This window comes from Colletotrichum navitas (genome assembly GCF_030913465.1).
Source record: "Colletotrichum navitas strain CBS 125086 chromosome Unknown LY79scaffold_152, whole genome shotgun sequence".
NCBI classification, from domain to species: domain Eukaryota; kingdom Fungi; phylum Ascomycota; class Sordariomycetes; order Glomerellales; family Glomerellaceae; genus Colletotrichum; species Colletotrichum navitas.
Window position 1 is genome coordinate 41,039 of NW_026850698.1, and position 24,399 is coordinate 65,437.

Here is a 24,399-nt window from a genome sequence, read left to right on the forward strand (position 1 = left end):
GGTATACACGTGGACCTGTTCCGCATGATCCCAGCAGGTTGGCACCAGTGGCGCAGGCCAAGTGAAGTGCTGCTGCCCCTGCGGTACGAATACCTACGCTACCGAGGCAAGGAAATCAAGCCACGAGATCTGGTGCCATCAGCCAAGTACGACGAGTGCAGCCTCGACGGTGTACGTGCCAGCATGCGCTCGCTACATTGGCACACCGCACAAAACTTTGTTTGATTTGGATCATTGAGATTGACGGTGAGATCGGCTTTGTACGTGTCAAGTCAACCGGCTGCTCCCTTGGCGGGATCGTCACTCTCCCTTGCTACACAACCTCGATGCAAAACGAAAGGAACAATGGTGTGGCTCGGCGGACCATGGCACGAAGAAGCTTCGCAAGCTTTCCCCCGTGCCCTGCCACTGGCCAGGCACCCAGGCACCCAGGCACCTTCCGCCGTGCTGCCGCACTGCTTCCGCGCTCCCGCAATTGCAAGCCTCGATAGCTGGCAGAGCGTAGGTATCCTGTCATTACGGTCCGGTTCCAAGAGGGTTTGATGGCGCCACGGGAGAGGAGGCATAGGGCAAGGGCCTGGAAGAGGTCTGCAGGGCGGCAGAGCCAATCAGTCAACGAGCGAGGTGTCGGGTCTTCGGTGTGGGCACATCGACACAAGCTCTCTGATCTGATACTGGGTGGGCCGTGCTAATGCAGGGCGGCTCGGCTTGGCGCTTTTGCTGAGCTGCAGCGCATGCAACAGGCCGGCCCGCCTTTCCTTGTAAGGTGGTTGGTTGCTTCCCCTCTCCTAATCGAGCCCATGCCCAGGGGTCCGATCTCTCCCCCCCGCTATCCCGGTGACGAATCGGCGAGAGGATGTCGGCCAAAGATATCGCCAGACGAGGAAGCTCGCCGGTATTTACAAGATGATATCATAGAGGCCAGGCCGGCTGACATGCGCCAACATCCCCCGACCAGATGACAATCGATACTCCAGACTCAACCGTGCAATTCTCGCTGCCAGATTCCGATGCTGCCAAGGACGAATGTGGTGGAACAAGCTTGAGCGCCACTCGAGCTAAATGGTTCTGGAGCTAAGCCGTGCCGCCGGTGTAGCCGGCATGGATGGATGAGAGAGACGGCATGCGACATGTCGGGCCTGGAGACCGGAGAGTTGCTCTTTGTCAGTCAGACGCACCGAAATCAAGACACCGGAGTGCAATTATTCGTGGTGGACTAGGTTGACGGCACTTCATGTTTGCCCCGACAACGGACATCCTGGAAAATGTTTCTCCTGCCGAAGAAACCTTCCGCTTTCTTTGAATTTCTGCACCAGACACTTACAAAACAGAAACGAAGAGGGGGAAAAAGACTCGGGTGACACACTCTAAGCCACCATAGGTCTGGCAAACAAACAACAACACCAACTCCAAAGCAAGGGAAACAAGACTGTCTCGGTTTGTCGAGGGTTGTCTTTGAACCCAAAACTGCCTCAGAGAAACACTGGGTCCCGTCTCCTTGTTCCGCGCCAGGGACACATTCCTTTCCTCTGGACGTTCTTACCGAACTTAATTCTCGAGCCTCGGCCAAGGGGAGAGGGAAACCGCCATGTCTCGTTACCTCACTGGATCATTGATGCCACACCATTCGACCAAAACCCAACTTCCCGTCGGTACGGTTTCCATCACTTCTAACTCCCTCCCGGTAACATTCGTCGACACCCCGGTTCACCCCCTTTGCTGATGACCCCTCACCGCCGGACCGAAGATCATGACACGGCAGCCCCCAAGACAGGCACGCGGCTTGGTTGTAGAGACGGGCTCCACTGTCGGCTCCCGCAGAACCTAGTAACCCCTGGGAGCCACTCCTAAGCCTCCGCCCCAGCGCCGCTGAAAGTCGACCGTTTTCAGATGCGACGCTCACGCAAAAACCCCAGTATAGCAAGCAGATGGGAAGCATTTCACGAACTAAGCCTGACAAGTCCGACATTCCGCGCAATGCACGCCATGCACTCTTCTCATTTTCCACAGCCATTAGCCGTGAGAACCGGCCGTGCCTGATCAACCAGCAGCTCCCACCCACCCCTACACTCAATACAGGTTTTCGGACCCAGCTTCCCAGGAACCCCCCAGCGGGTGGCCGCGCAAGAGCCCTCCCTGTCTCAGCACAAGACAGGGCGGGTGGTCTATCCGTACCTGCCTAGTCATCAACTGGGCTGTCTTTTGCGACATCTTACGAGTGGGGGTGTCCCCTCGCAGACTTGTGCATCTTGGCTGCCCAGAGTATCCATCCGTACAGGACAAGGCGTTTGCAAAAGCAGCAAAGAGGTAGAGGCACGAAAAGCCGCCCCTAGTTTGTAAGTGCCCGGTTCGTCTGAATCGCACGTGGTATACATAGAGAGTATGGAATTGCACGCCTCACCATGACTCGGCGGGAAGCTTACAGTCTGTTGCGCTGGCAGCGTCGAAAAGTCACTCATGTTGTACCTCTGACATTGCAACAGCCGGCAAAAAACTGAGTCCGCGGGTTTGGCATTGTGGTTCTGCACAAGCACCATTATCCATAGTATCCGTAAGCGTACTATGGATAGTGCTGCACGAGTGGTCGCCATGGATCATGACTCCAACCCTGGTCCTGGCTGAAGCTTGTCTCCAGCCCAATCAGCCGAGCCGCCCAGCCCTGATGCGACCTCCCTAACCAACCCCTGTGCCCTCAGTAATCCACCCAACCATCCGCCCACTCATCTAACACCCACGTTCATCGACAAATCGGCAGAAGGGGGTTCGGTTATGGCATTGCTTCTGGACTTGGATGTGATATCCAAGCGAAGAAGTCTTTGTCCATGGATTTGTTTGCAAGTACGCCGTACTCCGTATACCTGGCAGTCTTTGTGTCTTTTGGTTGGACAAGATGACGACCAACATGTCTTGTACATACATACAAATGTCTGTTCCCTTCGCAGATAGACTGCTACTTGGCCTACGTTGGGACGACTGTAAACCCCCGTACATAGCTTATTCAGTCCATGAAACCCCGTTCCAGGACATCAAAGAAGCGCAGCCCACCCCATGACGACTGAAGTTTATCTTGCACCCTACCCACCACCAAAAGAAGGAGAAAAAAGCTCGGAACACAGCCTTAATTGGCTATATGAAGCACCAGGCCCCAACTCTTCCTCCTTTTTGCCCTCCCCCTTTTCAGCTCTGAGGGTTCGACCGCTTCCCCCATCCTTGCCTATAATCTCCGCCATAAGGCTGCCGCGTTTCCCTCGCTGGACGCTTTGTCACCTATTCTTCTCGTCCTCTCGTCTTTTGATGCTGGAAAGGACCGGGAGTTAACAGTCACCTCTCAACTCACACACATCAAGCGACAACTATCAGCAAGGAAGAGCAAGCCTCCTTCCACCGTCGGGTATCCTCATTTGCACTGCGTGCGTGATCGATCCTACACGGCCACCGAATACGAGAGACAACACCACAGCAAGCGCCATCTGCACTCTGTGTGATTCTTGAACGAGGTCATAGTTTGGCGAACCGGATCAGCCGTGTTCTTGAGGGCACACAACCCAACCACTATTGGGGCCTGGGAGACGAAACAAAAAAAGTCTGGGCTGTGGGACGTCTAAAAGAACAAGGAAGTTTCTTCTCGGCTACATCACCACTTCCTCCTTGGCACCTTAGACCATCGTCACCTTCAGCAACCGCCGGATCATCACCCTCAACCCTTCCACAGAACCGGCCTTGCCGCCGACCATAAATCGCCAAGCAGACTTCAGGTGCGTGGTTATTCCTCCTAGATCGTCTCTATTTGGAGCGTGTTGGGCAGCAATCCTTTTCCTCGTCCTTCTCGTGTCTACCTCACCGACTCTCGGCATCCGTTGCCCTTGCGAAGGCTTGGATTGTCCCTTGCTACACGTCATCGGCCATTCGGCAGTTCTCCTTGGCACCAGTTGCGGACTGGTGTACCTCTCAGCGAGTGCCGAGATGGGCACCTTGGCGATGTCATCGTCCACGTCGACGAAATCGTGGAAGGGGCTGTCCTCTGCGCGCTGGCCGATGAATCGCAAGTGAGGTGTTCTATATGATCTCGCTGGCGCTTTGCAGTCTCATTGCACTCTCCGCGTGCCTGTCGACCCTTATGAGCACTGGCTATTTTCGATTCCAGAAAACGGTTTGCTAATTTACAATCTCAACAGTCACAATGCGTCTCTCTGCGTTTGTTACCTACACTATGGCCGGCATGGCCCTCGCCGTGCCCCAGGCCGTGCCCCAGAGCTCCCCCATTCCTCTTCTGTCCCCCCCGAGTGGCCCCCCATCCTCTTGCCAGAACAACTTCGAAGGCAACTTTGGCATGGCTGTCGTCGAGCTCGGCACGCAAAGCCTCAACGTGAGCCTCCTCGCCGCCGGCACCACCGCCACATATAGAGGAGATTGACTAACAAATCTTACAGAAGAGAGGCTCTTGCAACGCCGAGGGCTCGCTCGACATGACGCTCAAGGATGGTGTCTTGACTGACTCCAAAGGTCGCATCGGCTCGATTGTCTCAAACTTCCAGTTCCAGTTCGACGGCCCCCCTCAGGCCGGCGTCATCTACACTTCTGGCTTCTCCGTCTGCACCAACGGCTCTCTCGCCCTCGGCGGATCTACCACTTTCTTCCGCTGCCTCTCGGGTAACTTCTGGAACCTGTACGACCGTAACTGGGCCGAGCAGTGCTCGCCCATCCACCTCGCCATTCTGCCATGCGGCCAGAACGCCCCCAAGTTTGATAATAGTGGCAAGCAAAACGGCAACATCATGGTCGCGCCGGCCAACGTCACTTACGTCGGGGACGGCCCGCCGCAAGTGGTTGCCACCACGGTCCCCCTTCCTGTCTGCCAGATCGGCGACGGACAGATCCAGGCTCACACCTCTCTCTGCGGTCAACTCCCGCCAGTCACCAGCAAGCCGAATGCCAGCACGCCAGCCAAAACAACCCCGCCCCCGCCCGCCAAGACGACCCCTCCGCACTCGGTTCCCGCAGCAAATACCACAAACCCCAAGAGCCCGCCGGGCACCGCTCCCGGCCCGGTTCGCCCCGGACCGACAGCTCCTCTTCCGGTCGTTCCCATCGCGGGGGGTCCGAGCCTCGCCCCGACCTCATTCCTGGCGCTCGTCGTCATGCTCTCCGCGGCTCTGTACATGCTCTAACGGAATTCATTGCGTGCAGTTTTGGAAGGAGACCTTAATCGGTCTGGGAGAGAGACGGAGAGAGAGAGAGGAGGTTTGATACACAGCACAGCGTGCGCGACTTCTCACAGCCTTTTGTTTTGCCTGGGCAAACGGCAACTTTTAATGGATGATGAACAAAAAAAAACGTTTGTTTCGCTGGCGCGAAGACATGGGGGAGACACTGATGGTTTGCAGGCTTGCAACACAGATTACATATTCCCACCCCCTACCCCCCCCCGGTAATTGGGTACCAATATAAATAACCCGTAAATACCAGCAGGAAAGAAAGTAGCCTCGTGTTCATATAAATGTGTCTCATGGCGTGCTATAGCTCTAGACGAGTCAGTCTGTCCGTCCGAGGGGGTGACTCGTTTCGTCTTTCACTCCCCCCCTGTTCATCTCGTTCATTTTTATAGCAATAAACCGGCGCAACCACGAAACACGGTTTCAAAACGTAACATCTTGTCTGTCTGGATTAGATAGAGATTCTATATTGATCTTCAACTTGACGTCGAAGCAGTTATTTCTGTTGCTGGGAATCCCCCCGTGCGATCCACACACCAACGCGTTCCACCCGAATCTCTAGACAGCAAGTGAAGTGCCAAACTACCTACACGGTAGACTTCTAGATATTGCAGCTTCGGCTTCTTGGTTTAGAGCCTGGCCAGTAATGAATCTTGATAAGACGTTAACCGTGGCCGCGTCCCAAGTACCTCATGCCACGTTTCCTCTCGTCAGTTCGACGCCCTCTCTTACTACGGAAAGGTGTGTCTACGACCTATTGTTATACCAGCCTGAATCTGCTTCTTTCTGATACCGGATCAACTACGCCTGACGGTGAGTCCATGAGATCAATCGCGTGGGCATGAGACTCAATATATGTCGAAATCCTATGTTCTCGGATCACTTGAAGGTCATACTGAACGCCATGCCAATCCTGTTGAATTTCAGACCCCAGCTCGAACTCCCATGTTCCACGCCATCCTATACAGGCGTAACCAGATGTTGCTGCATGGTAGAAAAACTTAAAGGCCTCTCCCTGGCGACCGTTCCATAACACCATCGTACGTAACTGTGGCATGGAAAGTGCAGTCTTTGCGGCAGTTCTTGAGAGAACCGTCATTTCGAGGCTTTGTGTTTGGGCAAGTTTGCTTGATGTAAGTATCAAGGATTTCAAATGCTTCCGAACCCAATTTTGATTGCACGCCCAAAAGAAGTCCGAGGCTTCTACCGGAAAAGCAACAGATAGCTGCTTCAGGTTAAGGCTCCTTTTTGCAAAGGCAGCACTGGCTGCAGGCGATGCAGCTCGTATGATTTCTGGGGGGTCAAGCCGTAACTGTCGAAGTACAGCCACATATGCTTCGTTTGTCTCTTCAAATAGTGATATCTGCTCGACAGTCTCTGGTAAATGTGATTCAATCAAGTCGATGTAGTCTAGAGAGCCGCTTGTTAGTAAATATGATTGAAAAGGCCTAGTTCAATGTCGTATATTGATTACTGAAATCTCAGGAGTGGGTTTGACAACTTCTCCATCTCGGCCATGGCTCATAAGTCAGTGATCGTAGCCGGGGAAGTTTGTCAAAGATAAAACATAGGGCGTTAGGTTCAATCTGTCTACGACATTGTCGACGAATAATGATTCGCGTTACTGCATTCACTCGAGGGACGTCCCGAAATTCGGAGCGGAGGGGCGAGAAGATTCGCAAGATTGCCATAGAATTAGGGCTACCAACCTGGCGCCCGTTTATCTAGCCGTGGTTGTCGGGATATTCATGGGTCCAGTCGGGGGTACATATCCGGCGACTAGGCGAGGCAGATTCACACTTGCTGTTGTCTCCAAAGTAGAGGTTCTTGAAGCAATGCTCCCCATCGCTGGGAGACTGGATGCTGAGCTCCAGCGTCAGCCCGGCATTCTCTGGCCATTTGGACAGAATAGAAAAAAAGCTTCGCGATTGCTTCCCTAACCACTTTGCTACTCTCGGAAGCCCACGTTTCGCTTCCGTGGTACGGACAACATCGGCATGTATATGGCTTCAGCGCGATGTTCAGCCGAATGTGTCTGACAAGCTTTACTTGCTCCGGGCCGATCATGGCTTCCATATCATCCGAGCATGAAACCTGCAGCTTCAGCTGGCGAAAGCTTTCTTTCTCTAGTATAGCCCGCCACTCCTTGCAAACGGAGGCGCAGGCGCCCAATCCCGGCTCCGTTTGTCGAGCAAGGGCTTCGAGGATCATCTGCCGTAGTTCTAATGGCAGAACACCCTAGCCCAGCGTGTGCTTTGGTGTGGTGTTACCTGGCATGGAACTCATTGCCAGAGCCAGTTTCTTCGGTGTCAGCGTGTGTGTGTGTGTGGGTGATCGAAATGAATATTTGAGGATCTGAATTTAGGCAGATCTAGTTAAACTGGGGTTGAGCTGCTTGACTAACAGAAGTCCGTCCTCAGAGGCAGAGCCATCTCTGTATACCTCAAGGAGACTTGTCACATGGGTTCTACAGCCTTGGCCAAACGTGAGTGAGAGAACAAGTTTGCAGTTGACCAGCAAGGTAAACACCATTCAGTTGTTCCGCCTGGTTCCTAAAAGAAGTCGAACGTTACGATGCCTAGGTACCTATAAGGCTAGGTACTACTGTACGTCACGATGGGGCACAGTCTAAACCCCCTTCCCGAGTAGGAAGGTAAGGAGGTACCTAAGGTAAGGTAGGTACGTACCTGCGGAAGCTTAACCGAAGATCCCCCATACAGGGGCCACTGACGCCTTCTGCGTCGAACCTCGAAATTCCATCACCTACAGTGACAGTGTCTGTCTGCGCTGGAAAACGCCATCCATCTTCACCTACCTTGGTTTGCCCGACCCACGAAGCGACGTCCTACCCACCCAGCCACCCACCAAAATGTCCGAATACTGGAAATCGACGCCGAAATACTGGTGCAAGCACTGCAGCATCTACGTGCGCGACACGAAGCTCGAGCGGCAGAACCACGAGGCGACCGGGAAGCACCAGGGCGCGCTCAAGCGGTTCCTGCGCGACCTGCACCGCGGCCATGAGCAGGAGGAGCGCGAGAAGGAGCGGGCGAAGCGCGAGGTCGAGCGGCTGAAGGGCATCGCGCCGGGGTCCTCGGCGTCGTCCTTCGCCGGGCCGCCGTCGTACTCGAGACCCGGGTCGGGCGCGGCGTCGTCGACAGAGGCGCAGCGGAAGCAGCAGATGGAGCAGCTCGCGGCGATGGGCGTGTCGATACCGACGGCCTTTCGGGGTGACATGGCGATGGCGGGCGAGTGGACGGTGACGGCGACAAAGGTCATTGACGACGACGACGCCGCGTCGCAGGAGAAGCCCGTCGAGGCCAAGGCGGTTGGGGTGCGGAAGCGCGAGCAGACGGAGGAGGAGAGGGAGGAGGAGGAGGCCGTCCGGGGCCTGTTCAAGAGGCCGAGGAGATGGGGCGGCACCAAGACGATGCCAGAGGACGACGCGGACCTCGACGCGCTGCTCGGCAGCAGCACGCTTCTGCGGCCAGTGAAGAAGGAGAAGGAGGAGGAGGTTGCGGAGGAAGAGCAGAAATCCGCCGGGACGACGGACCTCGACAATACGAAAGAGGGCGTCACGGGGGTCCGAGTCAAGACGGAGGAGGGCGCGGGGGATGCTGCGTCCGGAAACGAACCTGACGGGCCCTCGGTCAAGAGGGAACCTACTGAGGATGGTGCCGGCAAAGGCCTAGACGTGTCTGCATTGGATGAGGACGCCGTGAAGAAGGAGGACGAAGACAAGGCGGCGGTGGCGGCGGGTTCCATGGAGGCCGCAGCGCCGGCTGTGGTGTTCAAGAAGCGTAAGCCCAAGAATATCCGCCAAAAGTAAATTTTCCTACAAGGTGGTGGGGGGAGGGAGGGATATCAACTCCGGGGCGGGTGCATAGCGATGGCGTTTGGGGGGGAGGGGGGGACTCTTTAGACTTTATTTATTTATACCTATGAACAAACGCCTTCTACGGCCGCTCACACTAGCCGTCGGTCTAGCCCTTCTTTTCTTGCTCTTCGTTGGAATGATACTATGCATACCCCGGATTTTCGGACCGTTCCTCTCACCTGTACCCTCCATGCATTGTTTCATTATTTGGCCGGTTAATGAATTCCTCTTTACGGCGATGCCGTCACGCAATGTTTGCCCAATGACGACTGACTCCACGTTTCCTTGTACCCCAGACCAGGACCGTTAGGCGGGGTAACACGTGACTCACTAACGAATGCCAGAAGCTGTCAGTTTCCTCCGGCTGACGTCTTCCCGCATTTCCTGGGGGCGGCTACGGATAAGGATTCGGGGTTCACTCCAACTGCTAATCCTGATTTCGTGACCCAGACCTCACCAACACAACATCTTACAAAAGACTGAAAACCTAGTAGAAAAAGAGGCGGATACTTTCGCAGCCACACTTCCCCTCTTCGACCACGACTGGAATCATGAGGCTTCGAAACGATACAGACGATGGTGTCTCCCCCCGTGGCTAGTCCTTCCTCAATATCCCCGGCCAGCAGCTCCCAACTTGGTAAGCGGCACGGACTCAGCGAGGACGCACAGGACTCCGACGCCGGCGCCGGCTACGGCCACGGCTATGGCCACGACCCGGGCCACAGCGGCAAGCCGTCGTCGTCCTCCTCCGGGTCGCGGCCCAAGCGGGCGCAGGTCTCGCGCGCTTGCGCCCGGTGCAAGAGCCTTCGCCGCGCATGCAACGAGTACCGCCCGTGCAAGCGCTGCGTCGACGCCGGCCTGGGCGACCATTGCCTCGGCCTGCCCGGGCCCGTCTCCCTCGCCTGGGTGTCGGACGGCTCCCAGGCCTTCGGCCACGTGCCGCGCGAGGCCGTCCAGCGCATCGCCGACCTCCTCCCCGTGCGCGTCATGGACTATTGCGTCGACCGCTTCTTCGACCGTCTGAACCCCACAATCCCCATCCTGACGCCAGAGTACGTCGCCCACCTCAAGGTTGTCGCGGGGCCCTCCGAGCCCGGCATCGAGGCCCACTGCCTCCTGACCGCCCTCTGCGCCCTGGTTCTGCTCCAGGTCGAGGAGCCCGAGAGCCTGTGGCAGCGGGGGCTGATCCCGGAGAAGAACGCCGTGCACGGCCGCATGCTGTTCGAGGAGGCCCTCGCGGCCCACCGCAACTTTGCGCGCCGGTCGAACCCGAGCTTCGAGCAGTGCCTCCTCACCTTTTTCCTGTACGCCTGCCACTCGGCCCTCTTCCACCACAGCCAGGCCTTTCTGTTCCTGAGGGAGGCCACGACGCTGTTCCTGCTGCTGCGGCTCAACACCGAGGCCGCGCCGCGCGGGCTGGCCGACCGGCTCTTCTGGGTGCTCCTCGTGTCGGAACGGTCGCACGGGATCCGGTACCGGCGGCCCGTGACGCTGCAGATCACGGCCGAGTCGCCGGCCATGGACGATGACGACCCGGCGCTGTCCGGCTTCTGGAGCCTGGCGGCGCTGTTCAGCCCGCTCGACACGTCCTTCATCGCGCTGCTGAACCAGGAAAAGGTGGCAACGCTGCCGTCCAACGTGGCGCTGACGCACGTCGAGACGGCCGTCAACGCGGCGCTGCGGTCGACCTCGGACCTCAAGGACACGCAGAAGGCGAACCTGCGCGTGACGCAGCTGTGGCTGCGCATCATCCTGTGGCAGCTCCGCCTGCGCTTCGGCTACCTGGCCGAGGAGTCGGCCCACGCGAGCATGACATACCACTACCCGCTCGAGGTCGCCAAAGACCTCGTCCTGTCGACGCGGGACCTGCCCGTCGACAGCATCAGGGTCCACGGCGTCGGGCTCACCGAGAAGCTCTTCGACATCGCCTCGGCCGCCGTCGACGTCCTCGCCCGCGTGCCCATCACGCCGTCGAGCCCGCACAGTAGTAGCGTCGGCGCCGCCGGCCCGGGCGAGGACCTCGACTACATGCGGCGCCTCATCGCGCGGCTCCCGGGCGGTAACTCTATCTACGACGGCCTTCTGAACAAGCACATACAGCAGGCCGTCCCAAGCATGGCCATCGTGGGCGAGTGGGCGCCACGTCACCCTACATGAGCGCGGATCATCGGCACAGGCGGCAATACAGACAAAAAAACGGAGAACTAGAAGAAAGAAACAGCGAATATCAAAAAGATCTTGGGACCGAGGGCGCGGTTGTTCAATATGCATAACTGATGCGATTTTACGCTGGTACCCTATCTAGTGGTATAATAACGACACCAAATGCTCCTTTTTTTTTTCCTTTTTTTTTTTTTTTCTTTTTTTCATTTCACGGGTATCCAACCGGTCACATAAGCCCCCATTTTCCTGCGGGCGCATAAACACAAAACACTGTTAGTGCTCCTCGGACAAGTTCTCCTCGCCGCCGAGCTCCCGCGAGTACGGGTCGATCTTGGTCTCGGCGAACTTCCTGGCCGAGATGCCGTGCTCGAAGAGCAGGTCCAGCTCGGCGTACGTGCGGCCCCTGGGCTCGGGCACGCGGAAGTAGGCCCAGACGGACGACAGCAGGCAGGTGCCGGCCCAGAACAGCGCGGTGCGGGCGCCCCAGTCCCAGGCGGTCGAGGAGAGCTGGTAGTTGGTCATGACGTTGACAAAGATGTTGCTGGCGTTATAGGCGGCGCGGGCGAGGACGATGGTCTTGTTCTTGAGGCGGGTCGACGACAGCTCCGAGACGAGGGAGTAGGTCACGGGCCCGACGGTGAAGTCGTAGACGAAGGTGAAGAGGACGAGAACGGCGCCGATGGCCCAGACGGACGCGTTGGCGCCGGAGAAGGAGAGCCCGCCGACGACGAGCAGCAGGGCGCACTGGGCGCACAGGCCGGAGAAGTGGATGGTGCGGCGGCCGACGCGGTGCATGAGGAACCAGGAGCCGGCGGTGCCGGCCATGCCGAGGGCGTACTGCCCCATGGACAGGCTGAAGGAGTTGCCGGGGTCCATGCCGGCCTGGGTGAGGAAGTAGGCGAAGTAGCCCATGAGGTTCTGGCCGCCGAGCGTCTGGACGAGCCAGACTCCGACGACGACCTCGGTGCGGCGCAGGTTGACGCCGCGGAAGCAGTCTCGGTACGTGACGCCCTCCCTGGCGCGCCTCTCCATCTCGTCTGTGTGCTCGATCATGGCGATGGTCTCGTCCGGGTTGAAGTTGGGCTGGTCGCGCGACGTGAGGCGGAGGAGGGCGCGCTTGGCGCCGGCCTTGTCGTTGTGCCGGACGTACCACCAGGGGGACCTGTCGTGGTTAGCGCACCTGGGAAGGAGGAATTCGAATCCGAGTCCGTTTGGGCAGAGGTTCACGATGTCAAGGATTCAGGGGTGGGGGTCTTACTCGGGGGCGAAACAGAGGCCGATGAGGATGGGGACGGGCCAGACCCATTGCACTCCAAAGGGGATCCTGTAGGCCCACTCGTCCTGGCGGTGGTACGAGCCCTTGTTAACGGCGGCCGAGAAGAATTGACCAATGACCTGGGCTTTTTTGTCAGACTTGTGTCGACCTATCTTCGTGAGACCCCCCCCTCCCCGCCTCCGGGTTTTCCGTCATGGTTTTGTGAGAAAACATACCCAGCACATGTTGATAAAGGTGGTGAGGTAGGGCCTGAGGACGACCGGAGCGACCTCGGAGGCGTAGGCCGGCGTGACGCTCTGGAAAGCACCCCACGGGATTCCTGCAGCCACATCCGTCAGCTAAACAAGGGGGGCTTCATCGCCGATACGAGCTCGGAGTCCAAGACGGGGATGGACTCACCGCAGAGGACCTCCCCGAGCACCAGGATCCGGACGTTGGGGGCGAAGAACAGCACGAAGATGAAGGCGATCATCAGCACGAGGAAGCCCATGGTCGTGAGCCGGTAGCCGTAGCGGTCGGCGGCCCAGCCGGCGAGGACGAGCCCGAGGACCTCCCCCGCGCGCGCGCCGTTGGACAGGCCAGACTGCCATGCGGCCGAGACGACGCGGCGGCCCTGCGCCTCGCTCCAGGCGCCGTACTTGTCGTTGAAGACGGCCGAGGAGTACAGGTTGCCCAGCAGGGCGAGGTCGTAGCCTTCCATGATAAGGGTCGAGGAAAGCAAGACGGACCACCCAATGGCCTTGGGATAGGTCCGGACGGCCTCGAGGAGCGTCATCTCGTGCTCGGCCCGGGCGGCCTCGGCGGCGAGGTCCTCGGGGCGTCGGCGGCGGCCCCCCACCACCGCCGCCGCGCCTTCGACGGCGGTGTTGTCCGCGTGGTGGTGGATGCCCGTCTCCTTGTCCCCGTGGGCGGGGACGGGGGTCTTTGTGTCGTACATGTGTAGCTGACTGAGACCGCGGTGGTGCTATGTTCCTATGTGAGAGCGGGGGAGGGTCAAAGAGACGGAGCCCAGGGGATGACCGGAATTCTTTCGCCTGGAACGAGCAAGAAGCCGTGGGGAAGAGGAGGGCATTCGCGTCGTTATATACCCTCGTCGATGGTCCCCTCCGGGCGACGGGTGAGATTTGCCAGTTCGGGAGGCAACGGGGTCGTAGATAAAGAAGCAATGAGCAAGGGACAGGGAAAAAAAAGATAATCAAACAATAAAATAACAATGAAAATACCTAGGTTGTAGTGCTAGAGCAACAGGAAAAATGCCGAGGCTTGAGATGTGCGTGCCCTCCCCCAAGCTCCCCTGACGGGAACACAACAAGGTCAAGCCAGGCCGGGACAGAAGGGAACAGGATGGGATTGGCGTGAGGTTCTATGTGTAGCATACCCAGCAGGAAGTAAGATGGTAGCGTAAGCGTCGTGTTGGGCTCCCAGTTGGGCAGTAGACAGAGTGCGTGTGTAACCACCAAGAGAAGCACGTGTCGAGCTTTTGGAGCCCAGCATCCATTGTCCACCACCCCTTCAATGGCCTGACGAAGCAAAAGTTGCAGGTGCCGTCTGTCGAATCAAGTGGGTTTCCTCAACTCCCACGGGGAGAATTTCTGTGGAGAAGCGGAGCGGGGGTAAGCTTACTAGCGTAGTGTAGCACGAGATTGGATCTGTGAGCAGTCAGGTTCGGCCCGAATTCCTGCTGTGGGAGGCAGTATCAGCCTCCCCAGACTGCCTCCACGGCGCAAGGCATGAATAGGTGAAGGTCTCGACCGCGAGGCGACTAGGAGGCTTCATTCAAAGCCGGTTTGGTGGCCATGTCCACCGATGCGTGCTAAGGATGCAGCCGGAATCTCTAATTTGGAGGATCTCGCACGAGATGCCATCAGGGGACTCCGCAAATGACAGGTGACAAGTATGACACTATTCCCATCGTAACCAGGGAGACGGCTCCTTCGCTTGGGCTTCCCGAGCCGGGCTCCGTGCGGGTGGGCGGCGGGCGCGGCTATCCGTTCAGCTTTTCCCCGGATCCAAGACTACTACACTACACCACACCAACCAGTTCCCACCGGCTCCTATCGATATTCACCGGTTCCCCAGACTCGTGGCCCCGAGCCCATCACCATAATAAAAAAATTTTTCCTCTTTTTCTTCTGTCCGTCCCCGATGCGGGTCGAGTCTGGTTGGTTGGCGGGCGTGAAGTGGGTGGGTCCTCCGGGAAGTGTGGATGCCGGCGGGAGGTGCGGAGCAGCTCCGTGTCCCGAATCGACTTGGCGTGTGCTCTTCTTCGATCCAGCAGGGTAAGCGGAGTCTCCGCCTTTTGATCATTCTTAACTCAATGACTTGCATGAAGGCCTGATCTCCGCCGTCACAGGAGAAAATAGTCAGCACTGAAGCAAAGGGACAAAAACCTGTGCCAATTGTGAATTAATTGAGGGTGTGTATGGTCTAGGTTTCTATCTAAATAGGTGGGTGCAGAAGAACCCCCTTGTAGGCCGCAAGGGCCCCTGCCTCAGGCTCTAATGGCCTAAGGCCCTAAACAAGTTAGCTATAATATTTAGGTACCTACGCTAATTTAACCCTTCTTCCTATTCCCCTAATAACTCTACTATAATAACTTTATCTAAATACTAAAGATAAAAAAAAAAAGGAAATTAGTAAAAATTAATAACCTTTTATAACCTTATATAATATAAGTTCTTAATAGGTAGTACTAATAGTCTTTTATACCTAGACTTTATAAGTATACCTAGGTCCTTTATATAACTTTAATTACCTTTATCTAGTTAGTATAAAGTATAAGTAGTAATAATTAAGGAAAATAATAACTAAAGTAATATATATAAAATAGTTAAATATATATAATATAATATAAGTAAAATAGTTAATATTTAGTAGTCTAAAAGTATTTAGTAAGTAGTATATATTAATATAATCTATATATTAATATAGTCTAAATAATTAAAACTAAATTAAACTAATACTATTCTCTATATTCTTTAAGAGGTTATAATAGTTAAACTTAGTAACCTTATACTAATAGTATAGCTTAATAGGTAAGTTAAAGAAATAGAGTATAAATATAGTAAGCCTATTAAAGTATAAGTACTAAAGGTACTAGTAGACTAATTAAAGTAGATATTTAGCCTACTTTTTCTAAGCTAGTATAGTACTATACTATAGGATCTCTTTAAATCTTTATTTAATATTATAGTAGTAATTAGTTAAAACTTATAAATACTTATTTATAGTAGTAATATTTTAGTTATAGTAAGGTTATCTATAGTTAAGAGGTCTAAGTTTAAATAAATAAGTTAAAGCCTAATATAAAGCTAAGAAATTATCTTTAAGTTAAAACTACCTAATAACTTAAGTATACTTTACCTAGTAACCTAAGTAAACTCTAATTATATAGGCTATAACTATAGATAGTACTATACTTTTATCTTAAATAGTCTAGGTAAGTCCTAAGATAGTTTATAAAGGTTAGCTTTATAGAGGCTATTAGGTAATAGGATATAGGACTCCTAGTAGTATAATAGCCTTTATTTACGTTAGCTTAGTAGTAGTCTAGTATTAGTTTACTTTAAAACTATAACCTTAGTACTATAGTATATTAGAAGTATTAGGGTTAAGACTAAACTTTAGTATAGGTTATACTTTAGATTTATTAGGTAAAGGTATAATACTAAGCTACCTTTAGAGTTTATTAGTAGCTAGTTAATATTTAGTTAAAATAAGTAAAGCTAAACCTCTTTAGGTAAATAGTTTAGCCTAAGGTAGTAATAGTATTAGGATATCTTTATTAAAGTTAGTAAGTTAAAATAAAGTAGACTAATCTAAGGGTTAAGTATTATCCTCTAGAAGTAGTTCTTTCTTTAAGATATCCCTTAGTTATTTCTTAGCTTAAGCTTACTATTAATTATTTAGCTTAGTACCCTTAACCTTAGTTAAAGTAGTATTAATAACCTTTACTATAAGCTAAACTTAGTTAGTAAGGTCTCTAGTTATATTTAAAAGATTATTAATTTAAACTAGTTATTTATTAATATTATTAAGTTAGTCTTAAGTATATCTAAGGATATTAGTAAATAGTTATTAAGAGGTAGTAATATTACCTTTAACTTATTAGTCCTATAGAGGTATAATACTTTTATTAAGTTAGATATATTAGTAGGTCTTAGTTATAATCTAGGTATTTAGGATTTTATTATAGGTCTACTATATAACTTTACTAAGTAGTTAAAAGGTTCTTTTATAAGTATTAGGTAACTAATAATAGTAGTCTATTCTAGGCTCTTAGTCTAAGAATTAGCTAAAGGTTAGTAGTATAGTTTAGTTAGAATTTAATAGTATAAGTTAGTATTAGTAGAGGGAAATAGTATTATAAATATTATTAGCTAGTATCTCTTTATTAACTTAGGTTAAAGTTTAAGGGCACTATTAGTTCTAACCCTTAGGAACTATAGGTTATTACTAAGAAGCTAAATCTCTTTACTATACCTATTATTAGTAATAATACTTAAAAGCTACTAGCTAGTTCTAAAGGACCTCTTCTATAGGTATACTAATATAATTAGTGTTTTACTTTAGTAATTTATTATTAATATCCTCTTATAGCTCTACTACTTTTTACTTAGCTTAAGTCTAATTAGCTTCTATTATAGTATATTACTTAGTGTACTCTATAGGCTTATTTATTTAATTCTTAAGAACCTAATAAAAAACCTTAATATTTAGTAGTTTATCCTAGGATAATATAGTATTTATTTTAATAAGTATATTTAAAAGATATATATTAGATTAAACTACTAGTGCTAAGCGCTTAGTTATCTTAGCTAAGTAATAGTAAAAGGTTATAAGTAAGACTTTATCTCTAAGGCCTAAAGGGTTACTATTATTATATTTATCTTAATAAATATAGCTAAAGAGGTTAGCCTTTAGCTAAATAGTACTAAGGCCTTGGCCTATAGCTATCTCTAGGGTAGTATATTAATACTTAATAAGTGTCCTTATCTTTTATAAGTAGAATAAGTTTTTAAATAAGACTTAAGTATATTAATATCTTAAAAATATTTAGTAAAGATTAAAGTCTAGAAAGTTAATAATATTACTATCTTTATTTATTTTAGCCTTAATTTATAAAGACTAATAAGGTTAAGTAATAAATAGCTTTAGGGCTATTAAGTAAAAAAGTATTTTACTAATCTACTTATACTATTATTTTATCTATTATTTATATAAAGTAAAAGTTTTAATACTACCTCTATATATAATATACTTTTTACTAGTATTAGTAAGTATTATATATAGTAGTACTATAGAGCTAAGGATAAGTACTTATTAGCGCTTATAGCTTATAGCCTACTTAAGTACTATATTTACCTAGTAGCTAAGGTAGCTAAGTAAGTAAATATTAGGTATAGCTAACTTATATTAGTTCTAAGCTATTAGCTATATTCTTTAATCTCTAGGCTAGTTAAAGTAAAAACCTAGCTAAGATAATAGAATAATATAGTAGAAGTCCCCTATAGTTATACTTATATTATTAATTATTTTTAAGATTTTAGTTTTTAATATACTATTTATTAAAACCTAAGTAATAGTACTAAAGATATTAATATTAGCGTTATAGTGTTAGATAATAAACCTAAAAGGGTACTAGTATAACGCTAGGCCTATTATCTTATAGTATTTAATAAAATATAGTAAATAAGCTAGCTAAGTGCTAAATTTAACCTAAGGAATTTAATATAATTTAACCTTTAAGTTACTAATAAACCCCTCTTAAGTAAGTACTAGGTAATATATATAGGCCTAGTAAAAGAAGGCTATAAGTACTAAGAATTCTAGTAATAGTAAGTTAAATAGTAACACTTATTAGAAGTAATTAATAGCTTTAACTAGTGTATCTAGAATAGCCTTGTTCTTAACTACTATTATATAAAAATAGATATACTACTACTCCTTAATAGTAGTTAGATTTAGGTTATTAAAGCTAGGATAAGTAGTTAGGTCTAATACTTTAATAGTTATTAGTTAACCTACTTACTATTATTCTTTCTCTAGATATAGGAAAAGGTTAAAAGTTAGCTAAGAAGAGAGTAGTACTTAAGGTTTATTTACTAAGTACTAATTACTAAGTATAAAGTATTTAATATAAGCTATTTATTTAGCCCCTTTAAGTATCTTAGTGTAAAGAATAGGTACTATTACTACTATCTTAAAATATATATTAATAAAGGTAATACCTATAAAGTTAGTATTAATCTTTAGGTTACTTCTCTTATTTAACTTAGTAAGGCTATTAGTAATAACTAGTCTCTTTAATAGACTATTAATACTAATATAGTAAGCACTATTAACTTAGTTTATACCCTTTGCCTTAGCTCTAGAAGCCTTACCTATAGAATCCTAGAACTAGTATATATTTATATATTATAAATTTAGTTAAAGGTTTATAACTAAGTGCTTTTAACTAAAAAGAATAGCCCTTTAAAGTTTATCTCCTAAGCCTACTGCCTTAGGTTAATACTTAGTTAACTTTCTATTTAATACCTAGCTAAGTATTCTAAAAGTCTTAATCCTAGGATAATTAGGATCTACCTAGGTAACCTACTTAGTATAGCTAGGCTAGTTACCTAAGTTACTTATTTTACTTTCTTATTCCCTTAGTATAAAAGGATTTAGTACTAATAGTTAGTCTATATTATTAAGTAGCTAAGCTAAGCTTTATAAGGAAAAAGGAATTAGTATAAAAGAGAAAAAAAGAGAAATAAAGTAAATAAAAAATAAGTAAGTAGTAATTAGAACTAAATATCTTTCTCCTAAGGTGTTTTTTTTTTTCTTTTTAATATAAAGTAATTATAGAAGAGCTTATTATTTATTAAGAATAATACTTTAGTAATAAGTAGTTAGTATTAAAGACTTAAGGAAAGTAAATAAATAAGGTTAAGAGTAGTAAAGTAAGTAGTAATAACTAGTAGAGATAATGTTTTTAGTAAGAGAATAGTATTATTAGAGGTAAAGAATAAGGAGGAAGGTTATAAGGCTAAAAAAGGAAAAGTTAAAAGAGGGTTAAAAATAAGAGAAGTAGGTTAGTAAGTAAAATATTAGTAAAAGTAAAAAAAGTAACTATTTACCTTGTCTATTTTATCTAAACTAGGTAAAAACTATAACTTTTTTTTTTATTTTTAACTTTTTACTTTTTCTCTTTAGTAAGTTATATAAGTTAGCTATAATAAGTTAATTAGCTAGAGACTATATAGCCTAGGTTCTTAGCTATAAGTTCTACTAGACTAATTTATACTTATTAATTATAAGCCTAAGCCTAGGAGTAATATAACGCCTAGCTAAATAAAAGCAAAAGGTTAACTTCTAACTAAAGGTATCTAGACTAAGGTATAAATTACTTAAGATAGTCCTAATATTATTTATTAGGTATTTTTAATTTATTTAACTTATATAGAGTATAGGTTAAATAACTAACTATCTAATTAATTATAAATAGGCCTCTTTATCTTAGCTTTAACTTTAGTAGCTTTTTCTCTTATATAACTATTATAAGGTTACTAATAATAAATAGTTTATATTAATAAAGCTTATACTTAGCTTACCTTATAAAGTTAGTAGTAGTATTCTGTCTAGCTATAATCCTTTAGTTTTACTTTATCTCTATAATATAAAGTATTACTATATCTATAAGTTCTAGTTCTAAAGGAGGTTACTATATTTTATCTTAAAGTGTTTAAGCTAACTAGGACTTACCTATTAAGTAGAATTACTTTATAACTAGATCCTAAGTTATAAGGCTATAGAGTATTTAGTAAAGGGCTAATATAATCTTTTAAAGGTTTTAAGAGTTTAATGCCTTTAAACCCCTAATATAAGTATTATCTTATTCTACTTTAAGCTATAAGGACCTTTTACTAAGAATAGACTAAAGTAATTTATTATAAACCTTAATTATACCTACTAACTTATAAGCCTATACTAGTGTAATAATAGTAGTAATACCTTTATCTACTATCTTAGATCTAAATCCTTTAGATATAAAGGCTAACCTTATATTAAAGTAAATTAGTATAGGTTCTAATAGTATAATATTTATCTAAGATAATAGTGCCTCTACTACTTCTTTATATCCTATTAAGATAGTAGGTTTAGCCTAAATAAATTAGCTTAAGTAGTTAACTTATATAAGTAAATATCTAAAGCCTTTAGTAGTAATAAGGAATAGTCCTAAGTAGTTAATTTTAATAACTTATATTAGCTCTAAGATTAATATTAGAGCACTAGAGGCTAGTAGTTTAGATAAAGTAAACTATATATAATACTAGTAGCTAGTAATATAGTTAATAATATCTAGAACTATATATAGCTAAAAGACTAAAGTAGAGAGTTAGTATTAGGTTATATTAAGGCTAAAGTAACTAGACTTATTATAGGCTTTCCTTAAGGCTATAAGAACCTCCTATAGTAGTAAGCAAAGTTACTTATACTTTTACTAGATATACTAGAGCTTATTATCTTTAAGGAAGTAGTTTAAAGCCTCTTAAGAGGTCTATATAAGCTTATATTTCCCTTAATACTAACGTTTTAGGACTAAACCTACTGCTAAGAATAGTACTATATTTTAATACTATTTACACTTTTACTATTAATTAAGAAGGTTAAAAGTTATTTTTAAACTATCTAGTTAGTGCCTATGCTTAATAATTTCTATTTAGTAAAGGTTAAATAAGTTAATAGCTTAATTAAGTATATCTATGTCCTATTATTAGGCTAAATTAAAATTTTAAAGTAATTTATTATACCTATTAGTACTATTCTTCTAAATCTAAATATTCCCTTTTAAGTGCCCCTAGGGCTTAAATATCTCTAAGTCTAAGTAATTATATAATAAAAAGATAGTCCTTAAAAGGCTATCTGCTGCCTTATTCTAGGTGCCTTAAATATAGTTAATCTTAATATTTAAGAGCTAAAGCTTAGTAACCTATTAAGTATATATTCCTATATAATAGTCTAAGGTAAAGAACTAAGTTAAAGGCTTATAGTTAGTCTAAATAATTAACGTCTAAGGTGCTTATAGTATATACTTATAGCGCCTATAGAATTTAATAATAGCCCTTAGCTTATACTTATAGGTACTATAGTTATATTTAGCCTTAGTAAATAAGAATAAGTTATATAGTAGTAAGACTATTAAAACTAAGCAGGATATTAATATATAAGGCAGTAGGATAACTAGTATATATATAACTAATCTAAATAACCTTGCCTAAAGGTCTTGTTGCTAGTACACCTTAAGTGCCTATAAACATAAAGGTAACTTACTAACCCTTATCTAAGAAGATAATAACGTTAATTAATAGACCTTAGTCTAATTAGGGCTATAGTTTATTAATTAAACGTCTATCTCTAGTTAGTAGTTAAACTTAGTTAGTAATACTATTATTACTAAGTAGTATAAAACTATATATAAAAGGTTTTATTATTTAGTTATATAGTTATAAGGTAAGTAAAGTACTTAATTAGGCTAAAAAGGCCTAATTAGGTATATAAGATTAAAAAAATATCTAGGATTAGATATATTACTATAATAATAAAGTTATAGTTAAAAGTAAAGGTTAACTTATAGGTATTAAATTCTATATTTTATTTATTTTATTAGTCTTAATTAGTATTTAATATCCTAATTAGGATAATTAAGGCTTTACTAGCTAAAAAAACACTTATAAAAAAACTACTTAAAGAAAAACCTAAAATCTTACCTTATTTTAATTATCCCTTATTCTTTTTATCCTATATTATATACTTAGTAAAAATAAAAGAATATAAAACTCTAAGAGGTAGTAATATAACTCTTAAGCTCTCTATATTTTTCTTTTTTATTCTTTTTTCCTTAATTAAGCTAATCTTACTTACTTATAGTAGTATAAGCTATAACTTAATATACTAGGCTAGTTTTATTTTTTCTCTTATTTTACTTTCTATTATACCTTATTAAAGGCCTAATCCTAGACTAGTCTTTATTTATATTAAGTGTAGCCTTTTTAACTAAAGGCTATAGTAAAAAGTAAGAATAAGGTCTAGGGTTTTATCTTTTTTACTACTAGTTTATAAAGGCTAAGAAATATACTAATATAGTTATCTTTAGTGTAGTAAAGAATACTTTTTAACTTTTATTTTTTTAAAAAGGCCTTCTAGTGTTCTATATTTACTAAGGTAACTACTAAAGTATATCTTTATTTTTTTACTTTTTAGTATATAGTTTATATTATATTAGTTAAGGTCTTAAAGATCTTAAGGTTCTTAAGTACTTATAGTTAAAGCTACTTTATTTATTTTTCCTTAGGGCTACTTAGAGGTCTTTTTAGTGCCTAATTAAATAAAAATAGTATACTTTTAGACCTCTTAATCTTAAGGTTAATAACCTAGGCTTACTTTATTAATCTTAACTAGACTTATTTTTAATTTTACTAGTTAACTATTACTAAAGCTTACTTAATATCTTTAATCTTAACTATAGTTCTTTAACTTTTTTACTAAAAGTATAACCTTTTAAATATACTAATTAAGTCTATATAGTCTTTATTATAATATTTAAGTAATTAAAAGCTAGCTAGAAGAAGTAGAAGCTTTAGTAGTAAAAGTGTTATCTACTAGGGCTTTAGTAAAGATTCTTTTTACCTTAGGCACTAAGAGGAAGACTATCTAGATAATAGCTTTTAAAAGCTATTATTTTAATTAAGTTAAAAAATATTAGCTTTTAGCTTTAGAGGTAGCTATATAAATAAATACTTAAGTTAAGTTTTTACTTATAAATAAAAAAAATATAGTTTAAGGTAAGTATATTCTTTAAGTCTCTTATATTAACCTTTATCTTTAGCTTACTAGTTTTCTATAGCCTAATTAGTATAGCTTACTAGTTTTTAATAAAAATATATATATCCTCTAAAGTTTAAGAGATAAAATATTCTAGGAATAGTATTAAGCCTAATAGTAGTAGAATTATCTTTTATTTAAAGGTAGGCTTAGATAGTTTCTAAGGTTTAACCTTAATAGTTTCTCCTTAATTAGGGCTAAGGCTTTTTTATTAGTATAGTCTTTAATTATAGGTGTCTTAAATAAGCCTAGGCTTTAGTTAAAGTTCTTTTTTACTATAGTTACTAAGAGGACTAAATTCTTAAAGAATCTATTATTACTACTATATATTTAAGTAAGCTATAATTATTCTTTATTATAAGTTTTAGCCTAACTAGGTTAAAGTAGTAAAAATATTTATAATATTCTCTTAGATATAGTATCTTAGGAATTTAGCTATATATAGGCTATATATTTACTTATTTATTTACTAAAGACTAATTACTACACTAGCCTTTTTTTTTATTACCTTAATTAGGTTACTATTAAAACTAAGTAGAATATTAATATATAAGGCAGTAGGATAGCTAGTATATATATAACTAATCTAAATAACCTTGTCTAAAGGTCTTGTTACTAGTACACCCTAAGTGCCTATAAACACAAAGGTAACTTACTAACCTCTATCTAAGAAGATAACAACGTTAATTAATAGACCTTAGTCTAATTAGGGCTAAGGTTTATTAATTAAACATCTACCTCTAGTTAGTAGTTAAACTTAGTTAGTAATACTATTATTACTAAGTAGTATAGAACTATATATAAAAGGTCTTATTATTTAGTTATATAATTATAAGGTAAATAAAGTACTTAATTAGGCTAAAAAGGCCTAATTAGGTGTATAAGATTAAAGGAATATCTAGGATTAGTTATATTACTATAATAATAAAGTTATAGTTAAAGATAGAGGTTAACTTATAAGTATTAAATTCTATATCCTGTCTCTTTTGTTAGTCTTAATTAGT

The 24,399-nt window shown here is 44.6% G+C and overlaps 5 protein-coding genes across 5 annotated transcripts; 3 read left to right on the forward strand and 2 right to left on the reverse strand.

Annotated features, from left to right (window-relative positions):
• Positions 1 to 4,180: 4,180 nt before the first annotated feature.
• Positions 4,181 to 5,168, forward strand: LY79DRAFT_529182 (covalently-linked cell wall protein; the record flags this gene model as incomplete). Its single annotated transcript, XM_060556092.1, has 2 exons — positions 4,181 to 4,366; positions 4,431 to 5,168. 2 exons carry the CDS (start codon positions 4,181 to 4,183, stop codon positions 5,166 to 5,168), a joined length of 924 nt encoding a protein of 307 aa, XP_060407435.1.
• Positions 5,169 to 5,994: 826 nt separating this feature from the next.
• Positions 5,995 to 6,291, reverse strand: LY79DRAFT_496283 (uncharacterized protein; the record flags this gene model as incomplete). The annotated part of the gene is made up of 1 exon (XM_060553339.1): positions 5,995 to 6,291. A coding segment is annotated over one exon (297 nt), but the record flags the coding sequence as incomplete, so codon positions are not given.
• A 1,545-nt stretch (positions 6,292 to 7,836) lies between these two features.
• Positions 7,837 to 9,095, forward strand: LY79DRAFT_572440 (uncharacterized protein). Its single transcript, XM_060559360.1, has one exon. It carries the CDS (start codon positions 8,083 to 8,085, stop codon positions 9,040 to 9,042), a length of 960 nt encoding a protein of 319 aa, XP_060407437.1. The 5' UTR covers positions 7,837 to 8,082; the 3' UTR covers positions 9,043 to 9,095.
• An 843-nt stretch (positions 9,096 to 9,938) lies between these two features.
• On the forward strand, positions 9,939 to 11,457 carry LY79DRAFT_572443 (uncharacterized protein). The gene has a single exon (XM_060559361.1). The coding sequence runs from the start codon at positions 10,078 to 10,080 to the stop codon at positions 11,245 to 11,247; it is 1,170 nt and encodes a 389-aa protein (XP_060407438.1). The 5' UTR covers positions 9,939 to 10,077; the 3' UTR covers positions 11,248 to 11,457.
• A 69-nt stretch (positions 11,458 to 11,526) lies between these two features.
• On the reverse strand, positions 11,527 to 14,857 carry LY79DRAFT_674868 (alpha glucoside transporter; the record flags this gene model as incomplete). The annotated part of the gene is made up of 5 exons (XM_060564374.1): positions 11,527 to 12,415; positions 12,512 to 12,648; positions 12,745 to 12,848; positions 12,929 to 13,493; positions 14,852 to 14,857. The coding sequence occupies 5 exons, from the start codon at positions 14,855 to 14,857 to the stop codon at positions 11,527 to 11,529; spliced, it is 1,701 nt and encodes a 566-aa protein (XP_060407439.1).
• Between the last annotated feature and the right edge of the window lie 9,542 nt (positions 14,858 to 24,399).

Excerpts from the sequence above, each read along its gene's own strand:
- LY79DRAFT_572440 (XM_060559360.1), top strand. The coding sequence starts at position 8,083 with ATGTCCGAATACTGGAAATCGACGCCGAAATACTGGTGCAAGCACTGC.
- LY79DRAFT_572443 (XM_060559361.1), top strand. The coding sequence starts at position 10,078 with ATGGACTATTGCGTCGACCGCTTCTTCGACCGTCTGAACCCCACAATC.